The sequence below is a fragment of the Bombina bombina genome, chromosome 3, assembly GCF_027579735.1.
Source record: "Bombina bombina isolate aBomBom1 chromosome 3, aBomBom1.pri, whole genome shotgun sequence".
NCBI lineage: Eukaryota > Metazoa > Chordata > Amphibia > Anura > Bombinatoridae > Bombina > Bombina bombina.
The window spans coordinates 1,292,791,168-1,292,816,864 of NC_069501.1; the positions used below are offsets into that span (position 1 = coordinate 1,292,791,168).

At 31.2% G+C, this 25,697-nt stretch overlaps 1 protein-coding gene across 1 annotated transcript in view; it reads left to right on the forward strand.

The window, feature by feature from the left end:
- Positions 1-25,697, forward strand: part of LOC128652765 (transient receptor potential cation channel subfamily M member 2) — a 1,288,705-nt gene that overhangs the window by 559,005 nt on the left and 704,003 nt on the right. The window contains exons 8-9 of the mRNA XM_053705696.1: positions 16,822-16,943; positions 24,235-24,564. Coding sequence (XP_053561671.1) covers positions 16,822-16,943; positions 24,235-24,564 — 452 coding nt within the window. The remainder of the gene's footprint in view (positions 1-16,821; positions 16,944-24,234; positions 24,565-25,697) is intronic.

A 25,697-nucleotide genomic window follows, 5' to 3' on the forward strand; every position in this document is an offset into this window, starting at 1 on the left:
ATAAGTGATAGATAACATTGTGTATAAGTGATAGATAATAACATTGTGTATAAGTGATAGATAAAAACATTGTGTATAAGTGATAGATAAAAACATTGTGTATAAGTGATAGATAAAAACATTGTGTATAAGTGATAGATAAAAACATTGTGTATAAGTGATTGATAAAAACATTGTGTATAAGTGATAGATAATAACATTGTGTATAAGTGATAGATAATAACATTGTGTATAAGTGATAGATAAAAACATTGTGTATACGTGATAGATAATAACATTGTGTATAAGTGATAGATAATAACATTGTGTATAAGTGATAGATAATAACATTGTGTATAAGTGATAGATAATAACATTGTGTATAAGTGATAGATAATAACATTGTGTATAAGTGATAGATAATAACATTGTGTATAAGTGATAGATAAAAACATTGTGTATACGTGATAGATAATAACATTGTGTATAAGTGATAGATAATAACATTGTGTATAAGTGATAGATAATAACATTGTGTATAAGTGATAGATAATAACATTGTGTATAAGTGATAGATAATAACATTGTGTATAAGTGATAGATAAAAACATTGTGTGTAAGTGATAGATAATAACATTGTGTATAAGTGATAAACACATTGTGTATAAGTGATAGATAATAACATTGTGTGTAAGTGATAGATAAACACATTGTGTATAAGTGATAGATAATAACATTGTGTATAAGTGATAAACACATTGTGTATAAGTGACAGATAATAACATTGTGTATAAGTGATAGATAAACACATTGTGTATAAGTGATAGATAATAACATTGTGTATAAGTGATAAACACATTGTGTATAAGTGATAGATAACATTGTGTATAAGTGATAGATAAAAACATTGTGTATAAGTGATAGATAATAACATTGTGTATAAGTGATAGATAAAAACATTGTGTATAAGTGATAGATAAAAACATTGTGTATAAGTGATAGATAATAACATTGTGTATAAGTGATAGATAAAAACATTGTGTATAAGTGATAGATAAAAACATTGTGTATAAGTGATAGATAATAACATTGTGTATAAGTGATAGATAAAAACATTGTGTATAAGTGATAGATAAAAACATTGTGCATAAGTGATAGATAATAACATTGTGTATAAGTGATAGATAATAACATTGTGTATAAGTGATAGATAATAACATTGTGTATAAGTGATAGATAATAACATTGTGTATAAGTGATAGATAATAACATTGTGTATAAGTGATAGATAATAACATTGTGTATAAGTGATAGATAACATTGTGTATAAGTGATAGATAATAACATTGTGTATAAGTGATAGATAATAACATTGTGTATAAGTGATAGATAATAACATTGTGTATAAGTGATAGATAATAACATTGTGTATAAGTGATAGATAATAACATTGTGTATAAGTGATAGATAATAACATTGTGTATAAGTGATAGATAATAACATTGTGTATAAGTGATAGATAATAACATTGTGTATAAGTGATAGATAAACACATTGTGTATAAGTGATAGATAAAAACATTGTGTATAAGTGATAGATAATAACATTGTGTATAAGTGATAGATAATAACATTGTGTATAAGTGATAGATAAACACATTGTGTATAAGTGATAGATAATAACATTGTGTATAAGTGATAGATAAACACATTGTGTATAAGTGATAGATAATAACATTGTGTATAAGTGATAGATAAACACATTGTGTATAAGTGATAGATAAAAACATTGTGTATAAGTGATAGATAAACACATTGTGTATAAGTGATAGATAAAAATATTGTGTATAAGTGATAGATATTAACATTGTGTATAAGTGATAGATAATAACATTGTGTATAAGTGATAGATAATAACATTGTGTATAAGTGATAGATAATAACATTGTGTATAAGTGATAGATAATAACATTGTGTATAAGTGATAGATAATAACATTGTGTATAAGTGATAGATAATAACATTGTGTATAAGTGATAGATAATAACATTGTGTATAAGTGATAGATAATAACATTGTGTATAAGTGATAGATAAACACATTGTGTATAAGTGATAGATAAACACATTGTGTATAAGTGATAGATAAACACATTGTGTATAAGTGATAGATAATAACATTGTGTATAAGTGATAGATAATAACATTGTGTATAAGTGATAGATAATAACATTGTGTATAAGTGATAGATAATAACATTGTGTATAAGTGATAGATAAACACATTGTGTATAAGTGATAGATAATAACATTGTGTATAAGTGATAGATAATAACATTGTGTATAAGTGATAGATAATAACATTGTGTATAAGTGATAGATAAAAACATTGTGTATAAGTGATAGATAAATACATTGTGTATAAGTGATAGATAATAACATTGTGTATAAGTGATAGATAATAACATTGTGTATAAGTGATAGATAATAACATTGTGTATAAGTGATAGATAATAACATTGTGTATAAGTGATAGATAATAACATTGTGTATAAGTGATAGATAATAACATTGTGTATAAGTGATAGATAATAACATTGTGTATAAGTGATAGATAAACACATTGTGTATAAGTGATAGATAATAACATTGTGTATAAGTGATAGATAAAAACATTGTGTATAAGTGATAGATAATAACATTGTGTATAAGTGATAGATAATAACATTGTGTATAAGTGATAGATAAACACATTGTGTATAAGTGATAGATAAACACATTGTGTATAAGTGATAGATAAAACACATTGTTGTATAAGTGATAGATAAACACATTGTGTATAAGTGATAGATAATCACATTGTGTATAAGTGATAATAACATTGTGTATAAGTGATAAACACATTGTGTATAAGTGATAGATAATAACATTGTGTATAAGTGATAGATAAACACATTGTGTATAAGTGATAGATAATAACATTGTGTATAAGTGATAAACACATTGTGTATAAGTGATAGATAATAACATTGTGTATAAGTGATAGATAAACACATTGTGTATAAGTGATAGATAATAACATTGTGTATAAGTGATAAAAACATTGTGTATAAGTGATAGATAAACATTGTGTATAAGTGATAGATAATAAACATTGTGTATAAGTGATAGATAAAAAACATTGTGTATAAGTGATAGATAAAACATTGTGTATAAGTGATAGATAAACACATTGTGTATAAGTGATAGATAACATTGTGTATAAGTGATAGATAAAAACATTGTGTATAAGTGATAGATAATAACATTGTGTATAAGTGATAGATAAACACATTGTGTATAAGTGATAGATAATAACATTGTGTATAAGTGATAGATAAAAACATTGTGTATAAGTGATAAACACATTGTGTATAAGTGATAGATAATAACATTGTGTATAAGTTATAGATAATAACATTGTGTATAAGTGTTAGATAATAACATTGTGTATAAGTGATAGATAATAACATTGTGTATAAGTGATAGATAATAACATTGTGTATAAGTGATAGATAATAACATTGTGTATAAGTGATAGATAATAACATTGTGTATAAGTGATAGATAAACACATGTGTATAAGTGATAGATAATAACATTGTGTATAAGTGATAGATAATAACATTGTGTATAAGTGATAGATAATAACATTGTGTATAAGTGATAGATAATAACATTGTGTATAAGTGATAGATAACATTGTGTATAAGTGATAGATAATAACATTGTGTATAAGTGATAGATAACATTGTGTATAAGTGATAGATAATAACATTGTGTATAAGTGATAGATAATAACATTGTGTATAAGTGATAGATAATAACATTGTGTATAAGTGATAGATAATAACATTGTGTATAAGTGATAGATAATAACATTGTGTATAAGTGATAGATAATAACATTGTGTATAAGTGATAGATAATAACATTGTGTATAAGTGATAGATAATAACATTGTGTATAAGTGATAGATAAACACATTGTGTATAAGTGATAGATAATAACATTGTGTATAAGTGATAGATAAAACATTGTGTATAAGTGATAGATAATAACATTGTGTATAAGTGATAGATAAAAACATTGTGTATAAGTGATAGATAAACACATTGTGTATAAGTGATAGATAATAACATTGTGTATAAGTGATAGATAATAACATTGTGTATAAGTGATAGATAACATTGTGTATAAGTGATAGATAATAACATTGTGTATAAGTGATAGATAAAAACATTGTGTATAAGTGATAGATAAAAACATTGTGTATAAGTGATAGATAATAACATTGTGTATAAGTGATAGATAATAACATTGTGTATAAGTGATAGATAATAACATTGTGTATAAGTGATAGATAATAACATTGTGTATAAGTGATAGATAATAACATTGTGTATAAGTGATAGATAAAAACATTGTGTATAAGTGATAGATAATAACATTGTGTATAAGTGATAGATAATAACATTGTGTATAAGTGATAGATAATAACATTGTGTATAAGTGATAGATAAAACATTGTGTATAAGTGATAGATAATAACATTGTGTATAAGTGATAGATAATAACATTGTGTATAAGTGATAGATAATAACATTGTGTATAAGTGATAGATAATAACATTGTGTATAAGTGATAGATAATAACATTGTGTATAAGTGATAGATAATAACATTGTGTATAAGTGATAGATAATAACATTGTGTATAAGTGATAGATAATAACATTGTGTATAAGTGATAGATAAAAACATTGTGTATAAGTGATAGATAATAACATTGTGTATAAGTGATAGATAATACATTGTGTATAAGTGATAGATAATAACATTGTGTATAAGTGATAGATAATAACATTGTGTATAAGTGATAGATAATAACATTGTGTATAAGTGATAGATAATAACATTGTGTATAAGTGATAGATAATAACATTGTGTATAAGTGATAGATAATAACATTGTGTATAAGTGATAGATAATAACATTGTGTATAAGTGATAGATAAAAACATTGTGTATAAGTGATAGATAATAACATTGTGTATAAGTGATAGATAATAACATTGTGTATAAGTGATAGATAATAACATTGTGTATAAGTGATAGATAATAACATTGTGTATAAGTGATAGATAATAACATTGTGTATAAGTGATAGATAAAAACATTGTGTATAAGTGATAGATAATAACATTGTGTATAAGTGATAGATAATAACATTGTGTATAAGTGATAGATAAAACATTGTGTATAAGTGATAGATAATAACATTGTGTATAAGTGATAGATAATAACATTGTGTATAAGTGATAGATAAAACATTGTGTATAAGTGATAGATAATAACATTGTGTATAAGTGATAGATAATAACATTGTGTATAAGTGATAGATAATAACATTGTGTATAAGTGATAGATAAACACATTGTGTATAAGTGATAGATAATATTGTGTATAAGTGATAGATAAACACATTGTGTATAAGTGATAGATAAAAACATTGTGTATAAGTGATAGATAAACACATTGTGTATAAGTGATAGATAAACACATTGTGTATAAGTGATAGATAATAACATTGTGTATAAGTGATAGATAATAACATTGTGTATAAGTGATAGATAATAACATTGTGTATAAAGTGATAGATAAACACACTTGTGTATAAGCTTTATAGATAATAACATTGTGTATAAGTTATAGATAACACATTGTGTATAAAGTGATAGATAATAACATTGTGTATAAGTGATAGATAATAACATTGTGTATAAGTGATAGATAAAAACATTGTGTATAAGTGATAGATAAAAACATTGTGTATAAGTGATAGATAATAACATTGTGTATAAGTGATAGATAATAACATTGTGTATAAGTGATAGATAATAACATTGTGTATAAGTGATAGATAATAACATTGTGTATAAGTGATAGATAATAACATTGTGTATAAGTGATAGATAAACACATTGTGTATAAGTGATAGATAAAAACATTGTGTATAAGTGATAGATAAACACATTGTGTATAAGTGATAGATAATAACATTGTGTATAAGTGATAGATAACATTGTGTATAAGTGATAGATAATAACATTGTGTATAAGTGATAGATAAACACATTGTGTATAAGTGATAGATAAAAACATTGTGTATAAGTGATAGATAAAAAAGTGTATAAGTGATAGATAACATTGTGTATAAGTGATAGATAATAACATTGTGTATAAGTGATAGATAATAACATTGTGTATAAGTGATAGATAATAACATTGTGTATAAGTGATAGATAAACACATTGTGTATAAGTGATAGATAATAACATTGTGTATAAGTGATAGATAATAACATTGTGTATAAGTGATAGATAATAACATTGTGTATAAGTGATAGATAATAACATTGTGTATAAGTGATAGATAAACACATTGTGTATAAGTGATAGATAAACACATTGTGTATAAGTGATAGATAATAACATTGTGTATAAGTGATAGATAATAACATTGTGTATAAGTGATAGATAAAAACATTGTGTATAAGTGATAGATAACATTGTGTATAAGTGATAGATAAAAACATTGTGTATAAGTGATAGATAAACACATTGTGTATAAGTGATAGATAATAACATTGTGTATAAGTGATAGATAAAAACATTGTGTATAAGTGATAGATAAAAACATTGTGTATAAGTGATAGATAATAACATTGTGTATAAGTGATAGATAATAACATTGTGTATAAGTGATAGATAATAACATTGTGTATAAGTGATAGATAAAAACATTGTGTATAAGTGATAGATAATAACATTGTGTATAAGTGATAGATAATAACATTGTGTATAAGTGATAGATAATAACATTGTGTATAAGTGATAGATAATAACATTGTGTATAAGTGATAGATAAAAACATTGTGTATAAGTGATAGATAATAACATTGTGTATAAGTGATAGATAATAACATTGTGTATAAGTGATAGATAAACACATTGTGTATAAGTGATAGATAATATTGTGTATAAGTGATAGATAAACACATTGTGTATAAGTGATAGATAAACACATTGTGTATAAGTGATAGATAATAACATTGTGTATAAGTGATAGATAATAACATTGTGTATAAGTGATAGATAATAACATTGTGTATAAGTGATAGATAAAAACATTGTGTATAAGTGATAGATAATAACATTGTGTATAAGTGATAGATAATAACATTGTGATAGATAATAACATTGTGTATAAGTGATAGATAAATACATTGTGTATAAGTGATAGATAATAACATTGTGTATAAGTGATAGATAATAAACATTGTGTATAAGTGATAGATAAACACATTGTGTATAAGTGATAGATAAAAACATTGTGTATAAGTGATAGATAAAACATTGTGTATAAGTGATAGATAAATACATTGTGTATAAGTGATAGATAAAAACATTGTGTATACAGTGATAGATAACATTGTGTATAAGTGATAGATAATAAACATTGTGTATAAAGTGATAGATAAACACATTGTGTATAAGTGATAGATAAAACATTGTGTATAGTGATAGATAATAACATTGTGTATAAGTGATAGATAATAACATTGTGTATAAGTGATAGATAATAAACATTGTGTATAAGTGATAGATAATTACATTGTGTATAAGTGATAGATAAAAACATTGTGTATAAGTGATAGATAATAACATTGTGTATAAGTGATAGATAAAAACATTGTGTATAAGTGATAGATAAAAACATTGTGTCTAAGTGAAGATAATAACATTGTGTATAAGTGATAGATTAATAACATTGTGTATAAGTGATAGATAATAACATTGTTCTATAAGTGATAGATAAACACATTGTGTATAAGTGATAGATAATAACATTGTGTATAAGTGATAGATAATAACATTGTGTATAAGTGATAGATAATAACATTGTGTATAAGTGATAGATAAAACATTGTGTATAAGTGATAGATAAACACATTGTGTATAAGTGATAGATAATAACATTGTGTATAAGTGATAGATAATAACATTGTGTATAAGTGATAGATAATAACATTGTGTATAAGTGATAGATAATAACATTGTGTATAAGTGATAGAACACATTGTGTGATAGTGATAAACACATTGTGTATAAGTGATAGATAATAACATTGTGTATAAGTGATAGATAATAACATTGTGTATAAGTGATAGATAATAACATTGTGTATAAGTGATAGATAATAACATTGTGTATAAGTGATAGATAAAACATTGTGTATAAGTGATAGATATAACATTGTGTATAAGTGATAGATAATAACATTGTGTATTAAGTGATAGATAATAACATTATGTATAAGTGATAGATAACACATTGTGTATAAGTGATAGATAATAACATTGTGTATAAGTGATAGATAAAAACATTGTGTATAAGTGATAGATAATAACATTGTGTATAAGTGATAGATAATAACATTGTGTATAAGTGATAGATAAACACATTGTGTATAAGTGATAGATAAACACATTGTGTATAAGTGATAGATAACATTGTGTATAAGTGATAGATAATAACATTGTGTATAAGTGATAGATAATAACATTGTGTATAAGTGATAGATAATAACATTGTGTATAAGTGATAGATAAAACATTGTGTATAAGTGATAGATAAACACATTGTGTTAAGTGATAGATAAATGTGACTAAGATAGATAATACATTGTGTATAAGTGATAGATAATAACATTGTGTATAAGTGATAGATAAAAACAATGTGTATAAGTGATAGATAAAAACATTGTGTATAAGTGATAGATAAACAACATTGTGTATACGTGATAAGATAATAACATTGTGTATAAGTGATAGATAATAACATTGTGTATAAGATAAACATTGTGTATAAGTGATAGATAATAACATTGTGTATAAGTGATAGATAATAACAATTGTGTATAAGTGATAGATAATAACATTGTGTATAAGTGATAGATAAAAACATTGTGTATAAGTGATAGATAATAACATTGTGTATAAGTGATAGATAATAACATTGTGTATAAGTGATAGATAATAACATTGTGTATAAGTGATAGATAATAACATTGTGTATAAGTGATAGATAAACACATTGTGTATAAGTGATAGATAATAACATTGTGTATAAGTGATAGATAATAACATTGTGTATAAGTGATAGATAACATTGTGTATAAGTGATAGATAATAACATTGTGTATAAGTGATAGATAAACACATTGTGTATAAGTGATAGATAATAACATTGTGTATAAGTGATAGATAATAACATTGTTTATAAGTGATAGATAAACACATTGTGTATAAGTGATAGATAATAACATTGTGTATAAGTGATAGATAAAAACATTGTGTATAAGTGATAAACACATTGTGTATAAGTGATAGATAAACACATTGTGTATAAGTGATAGATAAACACATTGTGTATAAGTGATAGATAATAACATTGTGTATAAGTGATAGATAAACACATTGTGTATAAGTGATAGATAAACACATTGTGTATAAGTGATAGATAATAACATTGTGTATAAGTGATAGATAATAACATTGTGTATAGTGATAGATAAACATTGTGTATAAGTGATAGATAAACCACTTGTGTATAAGTGATAGATAATAAAACATTGTGTATAAGTGATAGATAACATTGTGTATAAGTGATAGATAATAACATTGTGTATAAGTGATAGATAAACACATTGTGTATAAGTGATAGATAATAACATTGTGTATAAGTGATAGATAATAACATTGTGTATAAGTGATAGATAATAACATTGTGTATAAGTGATAGATAATAACATTGTGTATAAGTGATAGATAATAACATTGTGTATAAGTGATAGATAACACATTGTGTATAAGTGATAGATAATAACATTGTGTATAAGTGATAGATAAACACATTGTGTATAAGTGATAGATAATAACATTGTGTATAAGTGATAGATAAACACATTGTGTATAAGTGATAGATAAACACATTGTGTATAAGTGATAGATAAACACATTGTGTATAAGTGATAGATAAACACATTGTGTATAAGTGATAGATAATAACATTGTGTATAAGTGATAGATAATAACATTGTGTATAAGTGATAGATAATAACATTGTGTATAAGTGATAGATAAAAACATTGTGTATAAGTGATAGATAATAACATTGTGTATAAGTGATAGATAATAACATTGTGTATAAGTGATAGATAATAACATTGTGTATAAGTGATAGATAAAACATTGTGTATAAGTGATAGATAATAACATTGTGTATAAGTGATAGATAATAACATTGTGTATAAGTGATAGATAATAACATTGTGTATAAGTGATAGATAATAACATTGTGTATAAGTGATAGATAAAAACATTGTGTATAAGTGATAGATAATAACATTGTGTATAAGTGATAGATAATAACATTGTGTATAAGTGATAGATAAACACATTGTGTATAAGTGATAGATAATAACATTGTGTATAAGTGATAGATAATAACATTGTGTATAAGTGATAGATAATAACATTGTGTATAAGTGATAGATAATAACATTGTGTATAAGTGATAGATAATAACATTGTGTATAAGTGATAGATAATAACATTGTGTATAAGTGATAGATAAAACATTGTGTATAAGTTATAGATAAAACATTGTGTATAAGTGATAGATAATAACATTGTGTATAAGTGATAGATAATAACATTGTGTATAAGTGATAGATAATAACATTGTGTATAAGTGATAGATAATAACATTGTGTATAAGTGATAGATAAACACATTGTGTATAAGTGATAGATAATAACATTGTGTATAAGTGATAGATAAACACATTGTGTATAAGTGATAGATAATAACATTGTGTATAAGTGATAGATAATAACATTGTGTATAAGTGATAGATAATAACATTGTGTATAAGTGATAGATAAAACAACATGTGTATAAGTGATAGATAATAACATTGTGTATAAGTGATAGATAAAAACATTGTGTATAAGTGATAGATAATAACATTGTGTATAAGTGATAGATAAAACATTGTGTATAAGTGATAGATAACTAACATTGTGTATAAGTGATAGATAATAACATTGTGTATAAGTGATAGATAATAACATTGTGTATAAGTGATAGATAATAACATTGTGTATAAGTTATAGATAAACACATTGTGTATAAGTGATAGATAACATTGTGTATAAGTGATAGATAATAACATTGTGTATAAGTGATAGATAAACACATTGTGTATAAGTGATAGATAAAAACATTGTGTATAAGTGATAGATAATAACATTGTGTATAAGTGATAGATAATAACATTGTGTATAAGTGATAGATAATAACATTGTGTATAAGTGATAGATAATAACATTGTGTATAAGTGATAGATAATAACATTGTGTATAAGTGATAGATAATAACATTGTGTATAAGTGATAGATAATAACATTGTGTATAAGTGATAGATAATAACATTGTGTATAAGTGATAGATAATAACATTGTGTATAAGTGATAGATAAAACATTGTGTATAAGTGATAGATAAAAACATTGTGTATAAGTGATAGATAATAACATTGTGTATAAGTGATAGATAATAACATTGTGTATAAGTGATAGATAAACACATTGTGTATAAGTGATAGATAAAAACATTGTGTATAAGTGATAGATAATAACATTGTGTATAAGTGATAGATAATAACATTGTGTATAAGTGATAGATAATAACATTGTGTATAAGTGATAGATAAACACATTGTGTATAAGTGATAGATAAACACATTGTGTATAAGTGATAGATAAACACATTGTGTATAAGTGATAGATAATAACATTGTGTATAAGTGATAGATAATAACATTGTGTATAAGTGATAGATAATAACATTGTGTATAAGTGATAGATAAAACATTGTGTATAAGTGATAAACACATTGTGTATAAGTGATAGATAATAACATTGTGTATAAGTGATAGATAAACACATTGTGTATAAGTGATAGATAATAACATTGTGTATAAGTGATAGATAAACACATTGTGTATAAGTGATAGATAAACACATTGTGTATAAGTGATAGATAAAAACATTGTGTATAAGTGATAGATAATAACATTGTGTATAAGTGATAGATAATAACATTGTGTATAAGTGATAGATAATAACATTGTGTATAAGTGATAGATATACATTGTGTATAAGTGATAGATAACATTGGGTATAATGATAGATAATAACATTGTGTATAAGTGATAGATAATAACATTGTGTATAAGTGATAGATAATAACATTGTGTATAAGTGATAGATAATAACATTGTGTATAAGTGATAGATAATAACATTGTGTATAAGTGATAGATAATAACAATGTTATAAGTGATAGATAATAACATTGTGTATAAGTGATAGATAATCACATTGTGTATAAGTGATAGATAAACACATTGTGTATAAGTGATAGATAATAACATTGTGTATAAGTGATAGATAATAACATTGTGTATAAGTGATAGATAATAACATTGTGTATAAGTGATAGATAATAACATTGTGTATAAGTGATAGATAATAACATTGTGTATAAGTGATAGATAATAACATTGTGTATAAGTGATAGATAATAACATTGTGTATAAGTGATAGATAATAACATTGTGTATAAGTGATAGATAATAACATTGTGTATAAGTGATAGATAACATTGTGTATAAGTGATAGATAATAACATTGTGTATAAGTGATAGATAAACACATTGTGTATAAGTGATAGATAAAAACATTGTGTATAAGTGATAGATAATAACATTGTGTATAAGTGATAGATAAACACATTGTGTATAAGTGATAGATAATAACATTGTGTATAAGTGATAGATAATAACATTGTGTATAAGTGATAGATAATAACATTGTGTATAAGTGATAGATAAAAACATTGTGTATAAGTGATAGATAATAACATTGTGTATAAGTGATAGATAATAACATTGTGTATAAGTGATAGATAATAACATTGTGTATAAGTGATAGATAATAACATTGTGTATAAGTGATAGATAATAACATTGTGTATAAGTGATAGATAAACACATTGTGTATAAGTGATAGATAATATTGTGTATAAGTGATAGATAAACACATTGTGTATAAGTGATAGATAAACACATTGTGTATAAGTGATAGATAATAACATTGTGTATAAGTGATAGATAATAACATTGTGTATAAGTGATAGATAATAACATTGTGTATAAGTGATAGATAATAACATTGTGTATAAGTGATAGATAATAACATTGTGTATAAGTGATAGATAATAACATTGTGTATAAGTGATAGATAAACACATTGTGTATAAGTGATAGATAATAACATTGTGTATAAGTGATAGATAATAACATTGTGTATAAGTGATAGATAAACACATTGTGTATAAGTGATAGATAATAACATTGTGTATAAGTGATAGATAATAACATTGTGTATAAGTGATAGATAAACACATTGTGTATAAGTGATAGATAACATTGTGTATAAGTGATAGATAATAACATTGTGTATAAGTGATAGATAATAACATTGTGTATAAGTGATAGATAATAACATTGTGTATAAGTGATAGATAAAAACATTGTGTATAAGTGATAGATAATAACATTGTGTATAAGTGATAGATAAAAACATTGTGTATAAGTGATAGATAATAACATTGTGTATAAGTGATAGATAATAACATTGTGTATAAGTGATAGATAATAACATTGTGTATAAGTGATAGATAAAAACATTGTGTATAAGTGATAGATAATAACATTGTGTATAAGTGATAGATAATAACATTGTGTATAAGTGATAGATAATAACATTGTGTATAAGTGATAGATAATAACATTGTGTATAAGTGATAGATAATAACATTGTGTATAAGTGATAGATAATAACATTGTGTATAAGTGATAGATAATAACATTGTGTATAAGTGATAGATAAACACATTGTGTATAAGTGATAGATAAAAACATTGTGTATAAGTGATAGATAATAACATTGTGTATAAGTGATAGATAATAACATTGTGTATAAGTGATAGATAAACACATTGTGTATAAGTGATAGATAACATTGTGTATAAGTGATAGATAACATTGTGTATAAGTGATAGATAAACACATTGTGTATAAGTGATAGATAAACACATTGTGTATAAGTGATAGATAATAACATTGTGTATAAGTTATAGATAAACACATTGTGTATAAGTGATAGATAATAACATTGTGTATAAGTGATAGATAATAACATTGTGTATAAGTGATAGATAACATTGTGTATAAGTGATAGATAAAAACATTGTGTATAAGTGATAGATAAAAACATTGTGTATAAGTGATAGATAAAAACATTGTGTATAAGTGATAGATAAACACATTGTGTATAAGTGATAGATAATAACATTGTGTATAAGTGATAGATAATAACATTGTGTATAAGTGATAGATAATAACATTGTGTATAAGTGATAGATAAAAACATTGTGTATAAGTGATAGATAAAAACATTGTGTATAAGTGATAGATAATAACATTGTGTATAAGTGATAGATAAAAACATTGTGTATAAGTGATAGATAAACACATTGTGTATAAGTGATAGATAAACACATTGTGTATAAGTGATAGATAATAACATTGTGTATAAGTGATAGATAATAACATTGTGTATAAGTGATAGATAATAACATTGTGTATAAGTGATAGATAATAACATTGTGTATAAGTGATAGATAAACACATTGTGTATAAGTGATAGATAATAACATTGTGTATAAGTGATAGATAATAACATTGTGTATAAGTGATAGATAATAACATTGTGTATAAGTGATAGATAATAACATTGTGTATAAGTGATAGATAATAACATTGTGTATAAGTGATAGATAAAAACATTGTGTATAAGTGATAGATAATAACATTGTGTATAAGTGATAGATAAAAACATTGTGTATACGTGATAGATAATAACATTGTGTATAAGTGATAGATAATAACATTGTGTATAAGTGATAGATAAACACATTGTGTATAAGTGATAGATAAACACATTGTGTATAAGTGATAGATAATAACATTGTGTATAAGTGATAGATAAACACATTGTGTATAAGTGATAGATAACATTGTGTATAAGTGATAGATAATAACATTGTGTATAAGTGATAGATAATAACATTGTGTATAAGTGATAGATAATAACATTGTGTATAAGTGATAGATAATAACATTGTGTATAAGTGATAAACACATTGTGTATAAGTTATAGATAAAAACATTGTGTATAAGTGATAGATAATAACATTGTGTATAAGTGATAGATAATAACATTGTGTATAAGTGATAAACACATTGTGTATAAGTTATAGATAAAAACATTGTGTATAAGTGATAGATAATAACATTGTGTATAAGTGATAGATAATAACATTGTGTATAAGTGATAGATAATAACATTGTGTATAAGTGATAAACACATTGTGTATAAGTGATAGATAAAAACATTGTGTATAAGTGATAGATAATAACATTGTGTATAAGTGATAGATAATAACATTGTGTATAAGTGATAAACACATTGTGTATAAGTGATAGATAAAAACATTGTGTATAAGTGATAGATAACATTGTGTATAAGTGATAAACACATTGTGTATAAGTGATAGATAAACACATTGTGTATAAGTGATAGATAATAACATTGTGTATAAGTGATAGATAAAAACATTGTGTATAAGTGATAGATAATAACATTGTGTATAAGTGATAGATAAAAACATTGTGTATAAGTGATAGATAAAAACATTGTGTATAAGTGATAGATAATAACATTGTGTATAAGTGATAGATAAAAACATTGTGTATAAGTGATAGATAAAATCATTGTGTGTAAGTGATAGATAAAAACATTATGTATAAGTGATAGATAATAACATTGTGTATAAGTGATAGATAAAAACATTGTGTATAAGTGATAGATAATAACATTGTGTATAAGTGATAGATAAAAACATTGTGTATAAGTGATAGATAATAACATTGTGTATAAGTGATAGATAAACACATTGTGTATAAGTGATAGATAACATTGTGTATAAGTGATAGATAATAACATTGTGTATAAGTGATAGATAATAACATTGTGTGTAAGTGATAGATAAACACATTGTGTGTAAGTGATAGATAATAACATTGTGTATAAGTGATAGAGAACATTGTGTATAAGTGATAGATAAACACATTGTGTATAAGTGATAGATAAACACATTGTGTATAAGTGATAGATAATAACATTGTGTATAAGTGATAGATAATAACATTGTGTATAAGTGATAGATAGTAACATTGTGTATAAGTGATAGATAAACACATTGTGTATAAGTGATAGATAAACACATTGTGTATAAGTGATAGATAAAAACATAGTGTATAAGTGATAGATAAACACATTGTGCATAAGTGATAGATAAACACATTGTGTATAAGTGATAGATAAACACATTGTGTATAAGTGATAAACACATAGTGTAAAGTTAGATTTGAGCCCACTGCTTTATTCATGCAGTAAGTACGGATGTCTGGCGTGTTGTCCATCCCTAGTATATATCAGAGAATTGTTGTAGTAAATGCTGTCGCCAATAGGTTCCTTCTGTCTTTTTTCTTCTCAGCCTCACAGAGCACTGATCGCTATGGTCAGGAGAACTGGGATCATCAGCTCAAGTTGGCTGTGTCATGGAATCGCCCAGATATCGCCAAGACTCAGATATTCACTGAAGACTGGACATGGAAGGTAAGACTGTTATGGTACATGTGCATATTTCTTCCTCGCACCTTAATGCCAATGGGAAAACTAATGAATTATGAGCCCCAGAATAAGAAACTATATGTCCCCCACCGTAAATAATACCCAATGGCATCTAATAACTATTATACAAGTGCTAGCATTTATTTATATGTCGCTTTATAGACAGGAGAATTTATTTAGTTACTATATAAGGAGACAACTTACCTATCATAATATAAATCCCCTGCAGTCATAATATACCAAATCTATGCATTCTATATGGTCATGTGCACCTTAATATAAGATACATCCCCCTGCAGCCCTAGTACAGCACATATATGCCTGCTATATACCCATGTGCACTTTCATATCAGATACATCCCCCTGCAGCCCTAGTACAGCACATCTATGCCTGCTATATACCCATGTGCACTTTCATATCAGATACATCCCCCTGCAGCCCTAGTACAGCACATCTATGCCTGCTATATACCCATGTGCAATTTCATATCAGATACATCCCCCTGCAGCCCTAGTACAGCACATCTATGCCTGCTATATACCCATGTGCACTTTCATATCAGATACATCCCCCTGCAGCCCTATTACAGCACATCTATGCCTGCTATATACCCATGTGCACTTTCATATCAGATACATCCCTCTGCAGCCCTAGTACAACACATCTATGCCTGCTATATACCCATGTGCACTTTCATATCAAATACATCCCCCTGCAGCCCTAGTACAGCACATCTATGCCTTCTATATACCCATGTGCACTTTCATATCAGATACATCCCTCTGCAGCACATCTATGCCTGCTATATACCCATGTGCACTTTCATATCAGATACATCCCCCTGCAGCCCTAGTACAGCACATCTATGCCTGCTATATACCCATGTGCACTTTCATATAAGATACATTCCCCTGCAGCCCTAGTACAGCACATCTATGCCTGCTATATACCCATGTGCACTTTCATATCAGATACATCCCTCTGCAGCCCTAGTACAACACATCTATGCCTGCTATATACCCATGTGCACTTTCATATCAGATACATCCCCCTGCAGCCCTATTACAGCACATCTATGCCTGCTATATACCCATGTGCACTTTCATGTCAGATACATCCCTCTGCAGCACATCTATGCCTGCTATATACCCATGTGCACTTTCATATCAGATACATCCCCCTGCAGCCCTATTACAGCACATCTATGCCTGCTATATACCCATGTGCACTTTCATATCAGATACATCCCTCTGCAGCCCTAGTACAACACATCTATGCCTGCTATATACCCATGTGCACTTTCATATCAGATACATCCCCCTGCTGCCCTATTACAGCACATCTATGCCTGCTATATACCCATGTGCACTTTCATATCAGATACATCCCCCTGCAGCCCTAGTACAACATATCTATGCCTGCTATGTACCCATGTGCACTTTCATATCAGATACATCCCCCTGCAGCCCTAGTACAACACATCTATGCCTGCTATATACCCATATGCACTTTCATATCAGATACATTCCCCTGCAGCCCTAGTACAGCACATCTATGCCTGCTATATACCTATGTGCACTTTCATATCAGATACATTCCCCTGCAGCCCTAGTACAGCACATATATGCCTGCTATATACCCTTGTGCACATTCATATCAGATATATCCCTCTGCAGCCCTATTACAGCACATCTATGCCTGCTATATACCCATGTGCACTTTCATATCAGATACACCCCCCTGCAGCCCTAGCACAGCACATATATGCCTGCTATATACCCATGTGCACTTTCATATCAGATACATCCCCCTGCAGCCCTAGTACAACACATCTATGCCTGCTATATACCCATGTGCACTTTCATATCAGATACATCCCCCTGCAGCCCTATTACAGCACATCTATGCCTGCTATATACCCATGTGCACTTTCATATCAGATACATCCCCCTGCAGCCCTATTACAGCACATCTATGCCTGCTATATACCCATGTGCACTTTCATATCAGATACATCCCCCTGCAGCCCTAGTACAGCACATCGATGCCTGCTATATACCCATGTTCACTTTCATATCAGATACATCCCCCTGCAGCCCTATTACAGCACATCTATGCCTGCTATATACCCATGTGCACTTTCATATCAGATACATCCCCTGCAGCCCTAGTACAGCACATCTATGCCTGCTATATACCCATGTGCACTTTCATATCAGATACATCCCTCTGCAGCACATCGATGCCTGCTATATACCCATGTGCACTTTCATATCAGATACATCCCTCTGCAGCACATCGATGCCTGCTATATACCCATGTGCACTTTCATATCAGATACATCCCCCTGCAGCCCTATTACAGCACATCTATGCCTGCTATATACCCATGTGCACTTTCATATCAGATACATCCCCCTGCAGCCCTAGTACAGCACATCGATGCCTGCTATATACCCATGTTCACTTTCATATCAGATACATCCCCCTGCAGCCCTAGTACAGCACATCTATGCCTGCTATATACCCATGTGCACTTTCATATCAGATACATCCCCCTGCAGCCCTATTACAGCACATCTATGCCTGCTATATACCCATGTGCACTTTCATATCAGATACATCCCCCTGCAGCCCTAGTACAGCACATCTATGCCTGCTATATACCCATGTGCACTTTCATATCAGATATATCCCCCTGCAGCCCTAGTACAACACATCTATGCCTGCTATATACCCATGTGCACTTTCATATAAGATACATTCCCCTGCAGCCCTAGTACAGCACATCTATGCCTGCTATATACCCATGTGCACTTTCATATCAGATACATCCCTCTGCAGCCCTAGTACAACACATCTATGCCTGCTATATACCCATGTGCACTTTCATATCAGATACATCCCCCTGCAGCCCTATTACAGCACATCTATGCCTGCTATATACCCATGTGCACTTTCATATCAGATACATCCCCCTGCAGCCCTAGTACAACATATCTATGCCTGCTATGTACCCATGTGCACTTTCATATCAGATACATCCCCCTGCAGCCCTAGTACAACACATCTATGCCTGCTTTATACCCATATGCACTTTCATATCAGATACATTCCCCTGCAGCCCTAGTACAGCACATATATGCCTGCTATATACCCTTGTGCACTTTCATATCAGATATATCCCTCTGCAGCCCTATTACAGCACATCTATGCCTGCTATATACCCATGTGCACTTTCATATCAGATACATCCCCCTGCAGCCCTAGTACAGCACATCTATGCCTGCTATATACCCATGTGCACTTTCATATCAGATACATCCCCCTGCAGCCCTAGTACAACACATCTATGCCTGCTATATACCCATGTGCACTTTCATATCAGATACATCCCCCTGCAGCCCTATTACAGCACATCTATGCCTGCTATATACCCATGTGCACTTTCATATCAGATACATCCCCCTGCAGCCCTATTACAGCACATCTATGCCTGCTATATACCCATGTGCACTTTCATATCAGATACATCCCCCTGCAGCCCTAGTACAGCACATCGATGCCTGCTATATACCCATGTTCACTTTCATATCAGATACATCCCCCTGCAGCCCTAGTACAGCACATCTATGCCTGCTATATACCCATGTGCACTTTCATATCAGATACATTCCCCTGCAGCCCTAGTACAGCACATCTATGCCTGCTATATACCCATGTGAACTTTCATATCAGATACATCCCCCTGCAGCCCTAGTACAGCACATTGATGCCTGCTTTATACCCATGTTCACTTTCATATCAGATACATCCCCCTGCAGCCCTAGTACAGCACATCTATGCCTGCTATATACCCATGTGCACTTTCATATCAGATACATCCCTCTGCAGCACATCGATGCCTGCTATATACCCATGTGCACTTTCATATCAGATACATCCCTCTGCAGCTTATCGATGCCTGCTATATACCCATGTTCACTTTCATATCAGATACAACCCCCTGCAGCCCTAGTACAGCACATATATGCCTGCTATATACCCATGTGCACTTACATATCAGATACATTCCCCTGCAGCCCTAGTACAGCACATCTATGCCTGCTATATACCTATGTGCACTTTTATATAAGATACGTCCCCCTGCAGCCCTAGTACAGCACAACCTTGCCTGCTATATACCCATGTGCACTTTCATATCAGATACATCCCACTGCAGCCCTAGTACAGCACATCTATGCCTGCTATATACCCATGTGCACTTTCATATCAGATACATCCCCCTGCAGCCCAAGTACAGCACATCTATGCCTGCTATATACCCATGTGCATTTTCATATCAGATACACCCCCCTGCAGCCCTAGTACAGCACATCTATGCCTGCTATATACCCATGTGTACTTTCATATCAGATACATCCCCCTGCAGCCCTATTACAGCACATATATGCCTGCTATATACCCATGTGCACTTTCATATCAGATACATCCCTCTGTAGCCCTAGTACAGCACATCTATGCCTGCTATATACCCATGTGCACTTTCATATCAGATACATCCCCCTGCAGCCCTAGTACAGCACATCTATGTCTGCTATATACCCATGTGCACTTTCATATCAGATATATCCCGCTGCAGCCTTAGTACAGCACATCTATGCCTGCTATATACCCATGTGCACTTTCATATCAGATACATCCCACTGCAGCCATAGTACAGCACATCTATGCCTGCTATATACCTATGTGCACTTTCATATCAGATACATCCCCCTGCAGCCCTAGTACAGCACATCTATGCCTGCTATATACCCATGTACACTTTCATATCAGCTACATCCCCCTGCAGCCCTATACAACAAATCTATGCCTGCTATATACCCATGTGCACTTTAATATCAGATACATCCCCCTGCAGCCCTACTACAGCACATATATGCCTGCTATATACCCATGTGCACTTTCATATCAGATACATCCCCCTGCAGCCCTAGTACAGAACATCTATGCCTGCTATATACCCATGTGCACTTTCATATCAGATACATCCCCCTGCAGCCCTATTACAACACACCTATGCCTGCTATATACCCACGTGCACTTTCATATCAGATACATCCCGCTGCAGCCCTAGTACAGCATATCTATGCCTGCTATATACCTATGTGTACTTTCTTATCAGATACATCCCCCTGCAGCTCTCATATGGCACATCTATGCCTGCTATATACCCATGTGCACTTTATATCAGATACATTCCCCTGCAGACATATTACAGCACATCTATGCCTGCTATATACCCATGTGCACTTTTATATCAGATACATCCCCCTGCAGCTCTAGTACGGCACATCTATGCCTGCTATATACCCATGTGCACTTTCATATCAGATACATTCCCCTGCAGCTCTAGTACGGCACATCTATAGTCATGTGCACTTTCATATCAGATACATCCCCCTGCAGCTCTAGTATGGCACATCTATGCCTGCTATATACCCATGTGCACTTTCATATCAGATACATCCCCCTGCAGCTCTCATATGGCACATCTATGCCTGCTATATACCCATGTGCACTTTTATATCAGATACATTCCCCTGCAGCCATATTACGGCACATCTATGCCTGCTATATACCCATGTGCACTTTCATATCAGATACATCCCCCTGCAGCTCTAGTACGGCACATCTTTGCCTGCTATATACCCATGTGCACTTTCATATCAGATACATCCCCCTGTAGCACTAGTACGGCACATCTATACCCATGTGCACTTTTATATCAGATACATTCCCCTGCAGAAAAAAAGAGAGACAGAGGCGCCAACATGGCCTAGTACTGTCAGGCAGAAGGATGTTAAAATATATGAGATAGGGTACTCACAAACACAGCGTACCCAATAGTGCTAGTGGGACAGACTGTTACTTTGTAGTGGTCCAGCTCACTGAGGAAGGTACACAGGGCACATAGACGTGGGCTTGATCAGCAATATGGCAACAGTGTCTGTAGGGAGTCACAAAAAAGAGCTACCATAGCCTAGTACAGTCCAATCAGGTGTAAAGATAATATAAAGTCACACTTACTAAAAGTACTGCCCCTCCAGGTGCAGTAACAGCAAGCTGGGACTTCTCAGTCGCCCAGTGGACCACTCTCTTGGCAAACAGAATCCTTGCCAAAAAAACCTCCAAAAACCAGCTTGAAAATATTCCAAACAGCAGCAAGTGTATCATAAAAACATATATCTTTATTTAAAAACAAAGCAACACGTTTCTCAGCCTCACAGGGGCTGTTTCCTCAGGCTATTCAGTGTGAAAAATGACTGATACACTTGCTATTTAACAAAGCTGTCTTAATCAATGATAGGTTAATTAGTGACTATCAACAGCTGGGAATGAGGTGCCATTGCAAGGGTTGCCATGGTGAACATCCTTCTGCGTGACGGTACTAGGCTATGTTGGCGCCTCTGTCTCTCTTTTTTTTCTACAGAATTTTGCATCCCAGGAATTGACCATCCTGTATCAGAGAGCGGCCACAATATTGGCACCCTAAGACTTTAGTATTGCAATATTATTTTATTGTTTTTTATTATTTTTTTTTTGTCAATATTTGTTTTGTGATATTTGGTTGTTTTTTTTTATTATTTTCTGACTAATTAATTGTTTATTGTTTATGTATACTATATAGCAATTATTATTTATATATGTGTATAGTGGTATATACTTAGGAAGCGCCCCCTATGGGACTGATGCCTAGCTGCATTTTTCCCTAATTTTTATTTTTTGGTACATTCTCCTGCAGCCATAGTACGGCACATCTATGTCTGCTATATACCTATGTGCACTTTTATATCAGATACATCCCCCTGCAGCTCTAGTACGGCACATCTATGTCTGCTATATACCTATGTGCACTTTTATATCAGATACATCCCCCTGCAGCTCTAGTACGGCACATCTATGCCTGCTATATACCTATGTGCACTTTTATATCAGATACATCCCCCTGCAGCTCTAGTATGGCACATCTATGCCAGATTAATGCCTGTGTGAGATTTGTGTTTAGACAAATTGTCTTACATCTCTAGTATGCCAGATAGATGCCCATGTGAGAATTGATACCAGATATTTGGCCATACAATGTCTATTGTAGCCCTGATATGTTTAGTGAGACTTGAGATAAAGCATCTCATGTTGTTCTTTCCCAGTTTCCTGAATGCCTTGTGTCTCTAACTCTCCCACAACCTCATCTACTTGGTCTATTTTGTTGCAGCCCTCAGACTTGTACCCAGTTCTGCTCGTCTCTCTGATTGAGAACAAGCCATCCTTTGTTCGTCTCTTCCTGGAACTGGGCGTCAGTATCTCAGAGTTTCTGACGTGGGACACTCTTACAATATTGTACAACAACCTTGAGCCATCCGGTCTAATCCACAACAAGCTGGAGAGACAGATCAGCCTGGAAGGGTTTTCTCGCCATCAGCTTCATACAGAAGTGCAACTACATCATGTATCCCGTGTCCTGCAGGAGCTACTGGGGGAATTCACTGAACCATTTTACTCAGAGTCACGGAGGGTACAGAACATGACTACCATAACCATTAAGGTGACAATGAGGGTTGACACAGTGTTGTGACTGGGAGTTTCAGAGGGACAGAGAGCTCACAATGATCTACACAAAACAAAGATTAGTCTGATAATAAGCCAGAAGGATATTCTGTGATGAAACAATTGTAAACTCCAGCGGCAGAAATTGTTTGCATTTGTTATGACTGGAAAAATGTGGCAGTCTTGTCTGACATTCAGAAATTACAAGTGAGTGTCTGCACCTCTACAGATGAAGCAGTGCATTGTGGGTACGTGCATGTCTACACATCTACCAATGAAGCAGTGCATTGTGGGTGTGTACGTGTCTGCACCTCTACCAATGAAGCAGTGCATTGTGGGTACGTGCGTGTCTGCACATCTACCAATGAAGCATTGCATTGTGGGTGTGTACGTGTCTACACATCTATCAATGAAGCAGTGCATTGTGGGTACGTACGTGTCTGCACCTCTACCAATGAAGCAGTGCATTGTGGGTACGTGCGTGTCTACACATCTACCAATGAAGCAGTGCATTGTGGGTACGTGCGTGTCTGCACATCTACCAATGAAGCAGTGCATTGTGGGTACGTGCGTGTCTACACAGCTACCAATGAAGCAGTGCATTGTGGGTACGTGCGTGTCTGCACCTCTACCAATGAAGCAGTGCATTGTGGGTGCGTGCGTGTCTGCACCTCTACCAATGAAGCAGTGCATTGTGGGTGCGTGCGTGTCTGCACCTCTACCAATGAAGCAGTGCATTGTAGGTACGTGCGTGTCTGCAACTCTACCAATGAAGCAGTGCATTGTGGGTGCGTACATGTCTGCACCTCTACCAATGAAGCAGTGCATTGTGGGTGCATATGTGTCTGCACCTCTACCGATGAAGCAGTGCATTGTGGGTACGTGCGTGTCTACACCTCTACTAATGAAGCAGTGCATTGTGGGTACATGTGTGTCTGCACCTCTACTGATGAAGCTGTGCATTGTGGGTATGTGCGTGTATGCACCTCTACCGATGAAGCAGTGCATTGTGGTTACATGCATGTCTGCACCTATACAGATAAATATGCTTGTACTACTAGCCTCTGTGCATTGTGGGTGCATACGTGTCTACACATCTACCGATGAAGCAGTGCATTGTGGGTACGTGTG